This window comes from Coturnix japonica, chromosome 13, assembly GCF_054131305.1.
Source record: "Coturnix japonica strain WE chromosome 13, WE-NBRP24, whole genome shotgun sequence".
In the NCBI taxonomy this organism is placed as follows: Eukaryota; Metazoa; Chordata; class Aves; order Galliformes; family Phasianidae; genus Coturnix; species Coturnix japonica.
The window spans coordinates 4613157-4621119 of record NC_140675.1 but is presented as its reverse complement, the minus strand read 5'-3'; the positions used below and the strand labels follow the sequence as shown (position 1 = coordinate 4621119).

The 7963-nt window shown below is 46.7% G+C and overlaps 1 protein-coding gene across 4 annotated transcripts; it reads right to left on the bottom strand.

Annotated features, from left to right (window-relative positions):
• Positions 1-675: 675 nt before the first annotated feature.
• Positions 676-7753, bottom strand: LOC146758651 (rho GTPase-activating protein 32-like). 4 transcript variants are annotated; one of them, XM_085514570.1, is made up of 7 exons: positions 7549-7753; positions 7131-7319; positions 5941-7039; positions 4215-4574; positions 3534-3732; positions 2702-2847; positions 676-2491 (listed from the first exon to the last, which is right to left on the bottom strand). In XM_085514570.1, the coding sequence occupies exons 4-7, from the start codon at positions 4384-4386 to the stop codon at positions 2034-2036; spliced, it is 975 nt and encodes a 324-aa protein (XP_085370696.1). In that variant the 5' UTR covers positions 4387-4574; positions 5941-7039; positions 7131-7319; positions 7549-7753; the 3' UTR covers positions 676-2033. The 4 variants fall into 4 exon arrangements, with proteins under 4 accessions (XP_085370696.1, XP_085370695.1, XP_085370697.1 ...); XM_085514569.1 differs by lacking the exon at positions 7131-7319 and having other exon boundaries at positions 5941-6348; positions 6644-7039; XM_085514571.1 differs by lacking the exon at positions 7131-7319 and having other exon boundaries at positions 5941-6348; positions 6836-7039.
• Positions 7754-7963: the final 210 nt, after the last annotated feature.

Sequence of the window (7963 nt, the reverse complement as noted above, 5' to 3'; positions counted from 1 at the left end):
AAGACCACTTAGATCATCCAGCCCAATCATCAGTCCATCACCACCATGTCCACTAAGCCTCCTCTCCTCCTTCTTCACTGACCTTGGTGACTGCAGGGCTGTTTGTCTCACCTCATTCTTGCTCATAGCTCTCACATATGCTATGCAGTGGTTTGAACCTTCCTTAACAAAGTTATCACAGAAGTGCCAGCAGCATCACTCCTTGACTCAGCTTTGGCCAGCACTTGAACTGGTTCTGTCTGACATGGGGCAACTACTGGCCTCTTCCTACAGAGAACAACACTGCAGCCTCTTTTCTGCCACAGTCCAGACATTAGACACACATGTGTAACCCCTTCCTTTCACTCCCAAAGTGCACGCACACACCGGTACCACAATGTCCTTGTGCAGCTCCAACACTCTGCACACCCCTGTGCACACACATATATGTGCATGCTCGTCCTTGCACACATACCCACAGACCTATACACACCTGAGCAACACCACTGGTTTGGGCAAAGGACATCTGAACATCAAGACAGTAGTTTCGGTCTCTGAGTTTACACTTAGAGAAGTCTAATCTGGGACAACGCAAGTCAGTGAATATTGGGCCAAATCCTTCTGTACTTAATTTTCTTCATCATCATTGTGAAGACAAATAAAACAACAGCATGTTTCTCATTGTTTTTATTTTATTTCTATTGTACAATAAAATTTACATATAAATATGTTCAATATAAATTTATTTTTCCCATGAAACACCTAGACATTTTATAGTTTGAATAAGAACTGCGTCTGCTTTGTGTTTCTTTCCCATTTACAAAACTCAGTGCTTTTAGGTTTATGCAAAATTGTTGAGGATGAGATCACATTGATCTGCTTGGTTCATGCAATCTAACCTGGATACATATGACATAGGAACGTGGTCATCCAAGAAATTCTCAGGAATCAGTGAAGTAAGATTTAGGGTGATTGGGCCCTGGAACAGCCTCCCCAGATTAAGTAGTCACAGCACTGAGCTTGCCAGATTTCAGGAAGTATTTTGGACAGTGCTCTCAGACACAGGGTCTGATTTTTGGGTAGTCCTGTGTGGATCCAGGAGTTGTACTTGATGATCTTTTTGGGTTCCTTCCAAACTGGGATATTCTATGGTTCTATGGTGCTAAAAGTATGTTTAGTCAACAATGCAAACCATCTCTCATACTCTAATAACAGAGCATAAGATGATTCTGTCTGTATTAGGTGGGATGAACTCAGGATATATTCTGAAGTAGGAGCAGTGTTTGGTCATGTGTTATTTCACTCGGAAAATCTGGTAAGACCATACCATAATTCAGGGCATACAGCAGGCCAAATCTTCACTGAGCTGAGAAGGTAGCAGGATCTTTGGCAGGTACAAGTGGAGTTCAGACACAGTATTCATGTGAATAAATCACCACATCTTTCTGTTTTGCAAAAGGTGATGTTGATCTCTTAAAAGAGGCCTACATATGCCACAAAGACTTCTGACCACATTTCTAGTGCTCCTACCAGGAAGTTTCAGAGAAAATATCAACTCGTTGTTCCTGTAACATTTCCTCTGAATCTTGTTGGATTTGATGAACTTTGCTGAATTCAAATCAGGGTTTCCAGGGGAACTCTGCCAGTTTTTCAGCAGTGCACTGTGACGTTCACAGCTCCGAGGCAAATCAGTTACATGGACTAACTGAGGACCAAGGATTCTTTTACTTCAGGGTCTCCAGCTCAGGAAGATGCCCTCTGTGATGACAGCTCTTGAAATGAAGAAAAGGGTCTGGGGCCATGAGCTGGCACTCAGGGTGGTATTTTTAGTGATTGGGTATATCCATAAACAGTTATTTTCTGCTCTTATCCAAGTTTCCTCAAGATGGACTTTCCCAAAATTTGATGAGGTGCCCTTTATCTGTCAACATCTGCTTATTCTATCTTCTTCTCTTTTTAAAAATGCCATATTTTAAAATGAACACTGGAAATTTTCTCTTCTAAGCATTTCTTCTTCCAACACCCCATCCCGTTGACTGAGCATGAGCGTGCCTTTAGTCACTTGGAAAGACAGGACTCATCCTTTGCTGTTGAGGAGAGAGTGGCTCGGAGCTCGTGCTGCTGCCGGGTGCCTGGGACTGGAGGCCTGACTCCAAGTCCCCCTCCAAGAGGCTCGGCTGCTCCTCAGTGACAGTGACTTCGTCCTGCTTGGAGGTGCCGCTGTTGGGGCACTCGGGTTGTGTTTGGTCTGGGCTGCTCTGCAAAGGCACCAGGCCACAGTCCAGGCTGGTGACTGTGTTTTCTGGCAGGCTCAGATCAGCCCCTTCAGCAGAGCTGGGAGAAATGAGTGCCTGAACAATGACCTCCTGCTCTCCGTCGCTGCTGGCACACGGGAGGCTCTCATTTGAATTGCAGCAACTTGTGCTTCCCATGAGGTCTCTGTTGATGGAAGCACTGTCTGAGCAATCAGCACTTGACCTGGCTCTTCTGGGTTCACAAGAGCTCGATTCACCTAGGAAGGAGTGGATACACAGGGGTTAGCATCCAACTTCCTCTGCCCATGGAGGCAAAGGCTTCAGAGGCTCCTTTGGGAAAACAGGGGTCAGCTGAAGATGTCAGGTATGGGCTTGAACGCCAGAAGGAGGTACAAGCCCACTGAAAGCATGAATTCTACCCATGTTGCTGACAAGCAGTGCTTTGAAAGCTGGATTTGCACCCTTACCTGCCAGGACCACGCGTTCTGCTTTGGAAGGCTCCCTGGCACTGCTCTGCAATTGGTGTTTGGCCATATGGGATCGTTTGCGTAGGCAGAAACAGGAACACCAACTGCCAGCAGGTGATTCCTTCCTCTTGCCGGGAGAACATGGTCTGCAGAGAAAACAGAGCAGTCGTGGTGCAGGGTGAGGGAAGAGCTGCACCGAGCCCTTGCCAGCAGTTCCCTACTCCTGGCACTGCCTGCTTACTGCTGAAACACAGCTTAGAAACGTGCTCTGTTTCAAACAGCAGAGGATGCTTCCATTCCTACAGCTCAGCCCTCAAGTCCTGCTGGCTACATTCCTCTCAATGATTTCAAGCAAGATGCGGAGCATGTGAGCAAAGGCTCAGCAGCAGGAAAGGAGCTGGCAGGCGTAACTGCTTTCTGAGAAAATGGTGCAGCCATAAGGGAAGCTCAAAAGCATCTCTGACTCTTACGTTAACACCTCCTTGGCCTCAGCTCACTGCCATCTTTAATTTCTAGTGCCAGCAAGTCCGACCAACAGCTCTGCTTACAGGAGAAGCGCAATTGGTTTCAGGTGCGTGGCCCTGAAATCTGGAAAACCCCAGTGTTTCCAGGTATAGGCAGCACAGGCCAGGATAGACACCAGCGTGGCTTTCTGCATCTTGTGACTGCCTGCCCAACCAGGAAGGAAAGGCACCTTGTGTGGCTCCACTGAGCCCATAGTGCAACTGTTTTTTAGTTGAGTGCTTGGAGATGTAATGGACAAAAAATAAACCAATAGAAATCACCTGAACAATGATGATAGGGGCTGGAAAGGGAATTCCTCTTTCTTTACCTTTCAGATGGAAAATCAATGATTGCGTTGAAGTTCCTCAGTACAGCTGCAGGCCCTTCCTCCACTTGTATCTTGCTGCTCTGTGTTGCAACAGGAGAGCTGCTCTGGCCTCTCCTCTCAGCCTGTGCCTCCTGCAGTGTGAGCAGCTTTGTGGATGGAGACACCCACACAGACTTGGGCCCAGGCAGAGAACTGTGCCCTGCAAGGGAAAACCACAGGTGAGATGGAGGAGGAAGCAGCAGCACAGCCATCCCAGTTCTGCATTTCTCTCAGACTTGCTTATCCGAGACACTGGAAGAAGAGGAGCTCAAAATAACCGTGTGCTCAGAGGTATGCTCGTGGCAAAGGACACAGCCACAATTAAGAGCAGCTCACTGTATCAAAAACAGGCAAACAAAAATCCTAGAAAAACTAGGGGTCTGGGATTTCAGAAAGCGTTGCTGCCACATTTCAATCAAGCTTCAACTGCTTGCAAAAAATCTTAACAGCAGTGATGGTTTTCTCCATGTAAGGTTTGTGTTTGGACACACTAAGGATCCAGGAATGGGGCACCATATTCTAATCTAAGCCCAGAAGCCTGCTGTCTCCTCAACAGTAATAGAATTTTCAAAGGTCTTGGAGAAGCCCTGGATTGGATGAAGCTGTCAGATCAAGATCAAGCTAATGGAGGAAGATGCTCACCTACTCCCTCTCCCATGGCTGGTGTGGATTTGGAGCAGAAGATGACATCTGTGTGGCTGATGAGTAATTCCACAACAGCTGACTGTATCTGCAGCTCCATGCAAGCAGCTTTGCTGGCGCAGGAAGATTGGCTCTGCTGGGATCTGAAGAAAAGGCAGATCTTACAAGTCATTTCCCCGAGGTCACTTCCCCAAGTCTGAATTTCTGTAGCCAAAAACTGTCAAGCTGGGCTCTGGAGACTTCCGCAGTGGGCAAACAGCAATGCCACTGATGTGATGCCACTAATTCTCCTGGATGATCAGAGACACAGCAGTCCCAGCTAAACAAGTGAGTAGAAACTGTCATCTAGAAATTGTGCACCTGGGTTGGGGGACAGCAGAACTAAGCATCGTGTTGAAATGGAAGAAGAAGTTTACCTTAAGAGGTTTGGAGCCCACACTATCACTAAGTTCTTAGCATGCATGTTTATCACCGAGCAGATCCCTGCCAGAGAAATCAAGTGTCTTATTAAGTCCCATGGGGACAGTGCACTGGTGGTCAGCACTGAGGCAGACTTGATGCCTTCCAAGAGGCATCTGGGGAACACAGAAACACAGAATGACCCGGGTTGGAAGGGACCTCAAGGATAATGAAGCTCCACTCCCCCTGCCTGGTAGGGCCACCTATCTTCCACATTTACTAGACCAGGCTGCCCAGGGCCACATCTAACCTGGCCTTGGACACCTCTACGGATGGGGGATCCACAACGTCCCTGGGCAGCCTGTTCCAGGACCTCAGCACTCTCCTAGTAAAGAACTTTCCCCTAACATCCAACGTTAATCTTCCCTCTTTCAACATAAAACCATTTCCTCTTGAACTGATATTATCGGGCCTTTCAAAGAGTTAACACCCCTCCTGATTATACACACAGCCCGTGCCATCAAGGCCAAGCGGTGCAAGCACTGGGCAGCTTTACAGCCTGATTGCACAGTGCAGCTCCTCGCAGCAGGCATTCGTCTCCAAGTCCACTTTGCTATTAACCCCATTCTACCAATAGCAGGAGAACAGCAAAGGAAAAGGAATTCTCACAACCATTGTGAATAGCTTAAATAAGCACCTCCTGGCACCACCACAAGTGCCATCAGTGAGAGGCAGGATGTGGCAAAGACGTGACTCATGGGGCTAACAGAAAGAAGACCTCAGAGCTGGGGCACTGCTACAACCACTAACCAGGATGGCCAGGGAACTGGTACGTGTCATTTCCAAGACATTGCCCTGAGCTTATAGAGATCCTGGCATACAGCTGCTCGGTCAGCAGAGGGTTCAGGAGCTCCCTGAAATACATCTTACACAGGGAGCTCACGCTGTGAATGTCTTGGACGCTGAGCTCAGGAACCTGCTCCATATTGAATTCATGGCTGCAGAGAAGGACACAGAATTGGGCAGAGGGCTTTGAGGAAGATGAAAACAAGTCCAAAGCCACACAAAATACAGTCAAGAAAAGGAAGGACTTCTGCAGAGCCTTCCATACGGTCTCACATCACAGTTAGAAGCAGGAGAGCTCTTGTGGCACAAAGCTTGGAGCTGGAGAAATCAAGGCTGCCTCTAAGATAGTGCTTGCTAAAAGACTTGTGCTCTAGACACCTCACACCTTCAGTGTTCTTCTTTGGACATATCCCAGGATTTCAGTGTCCTTCTTGCAGTGAGGGGCCAAGAACTGAACACAGAACTCAAGGTGAGGACTCACCAGTGCCAAGTACAGGGGGATGATCGATTCCCTGCTCCTGCTGACTCCAACCTTCTGCATTCCAGTTCCAATCTAAACCATTCCTGCTGTGGTAGTACTTGAATCCTCATTTGGGGCTGGACCTCAACAGGTCAACACATCAGAAATAACACAATGTGCATCTTGAAGACGTGTCTCAAAGCCCAGAAAATCCAACTCTCTGACCTTGGCACAACTCACCAACCAAGAGCCAGGCCTTGACAACTTGGCTGATCTGAGCACATAGGAGGGGGCCAGACAGTGGACCACAAGTGTCCATTTCCACTGAAGCTCCTTGTAGAGAACAGCACCAATCAGCAGGCGTGAATCAATTCATTCACAGGCTTCACAATGAGTCTGTTTCTTTATAAAAGAAACCCACATCGATTCCTAATCAAAAAAGGGAGGAGTTAATATGGACCAAAGAAGTTTCTGTTCCTACGCTTCATCCCTCACCCCAACTTCCCTTGCCCCATCCCCAACTCCTGGATGATGCCCACAAGCTTAAAGGCAGGTCTCAAACCCACAGGGCTCCGTTCACAATACTCCATCAGAATGGATGTTACACTTCTTCTATACACTCAAACAGACTGAGCAGTGGTATCTCAGTCACTTAAAACACACAGAAGCATCCAAACCCAGAGCACACACATCCCTTCCTGTGGTACTGCAGCCCACAGCTCACCTTCACACCTCTGTTGATTCCTGGTGTTTTACACACATGCAGCCTCGCTACGGTTCCATGGGTGTCACACAAGACCTGCAGGACCTCTTTCTCTGCAAACCCCACCTGTTGGGTGTTTCCTGTTGGCACTGAACATGAACAAATCTACCGCTGAGCAACAGGACGTGAGACAAACAGCAGAAAACAACCAACCTGCAGAACTAACTCGTTTGGGTTGGCCCAGATGTTAGCATGCTCCCTTTCCATGGCCCAGGCCAAGCTTGATGAGCTGCTCCTCGTTTGCAGAGGGGGAGAACGCTGCAGATGGGATGTGGTGGCTATGCACACATCATGCCTTTCTCTTGCTTTTCCTCTCTCCATCTTCCATTAGCAAACAGCATCTATAAGCTTTCCTTCCTGAAAAAATCACTGGTTAAAAACGAATTGGTAAGCTTGCTTTTAAAACTGCCTTCTTTATTCAGCTTGATGCTTTAAAGCAGAAGCTCACCTAGCAATGGTGGGTCAAGTACAATTTGCCCTTGGTCAATCCATGCTGACTATTCCTGAAGATTCTTCCTCTTTAAAGCTCTGTGTACATCCAACCTAACTCCAAAATCTTATCAACTGTGCCTTATCACTTTCCATTGCGTTTTAAAATCCTCACTGACTCCTTTACTTGTTCCCTTGCTTGCTATTTCTGTGCAAACCAAACACTGGAGTTAGGGTTCTTGTAAAATGAACCATGGCCTACAGGTAGAAGGCACCAAAATTTATGCTTAACATACTTTGCTCAATCTGTATCTTACTTCGGTCAAGGTTTACTAGATACTGAAGTATGGAGTAAGCACTATATACAATGAGAAGTAAATTTCTGGATTAAGTGCTATATTTTTTCTGTAAGAAACTAGCACTACATCTTTACACACCTGCTTTGTTCTCTGAGTATTTAGATCAAGCGGAGATTCTTCAAACACTGAAGCTACATCAGAAAATTCCATGGATCCAAACACATCTGGCACATGGCTGCAGTCTGGCACATCTTCATTATGTCAGAGCCTTTTCAGACTGAAAAGAAATGTGCCATTGAGATTCTTTTGCAGAATTAAAAGGAAGATTTCATCAAAAGATTTCATCACTAAAATCTAAATAAGATTGCTTCGCAAGTTCCAAACTATGGCTAACAGCTAATGCAGGTCCACAAGCCAGCAGCAAAAACTTTTATATTATGTTCTTAATACTGTAATTTTGGATTTGACGTTCATATCAAGAGCAGAAGGGAAATTACTCTTAGAGCTCAAGTCATCTTTCACAGCCTGTGTCAACAAGAGCAGCACCTCATAG

Excerpts from the sequence above, each read along its gene's own strand:
- LOC146758651 (XM_085514570.1), bottom strand. The coding sequence starts at position 4,386 with ATGACTTGTAAGATCTGCCTTTTCTTCAGATCCCAGCAGAGCCAATCT. Across the intron at positions 3,733-4,214 it reads AGCCATGGGAGAGGGAGTAG|GGCACAGTTCTCTGCCTGGG; the intron begins GTGAGCATCTTC and ends TTTCCCTTGCAG. Across the intron at positions 2,848-3,533 it reads ATTGATTTTCCATCTGAAAG|ACCATGTTCTCCCGGCAAGA; the intron begins GTAAAGAAAGAG and ends TTTTCTCTGCAG.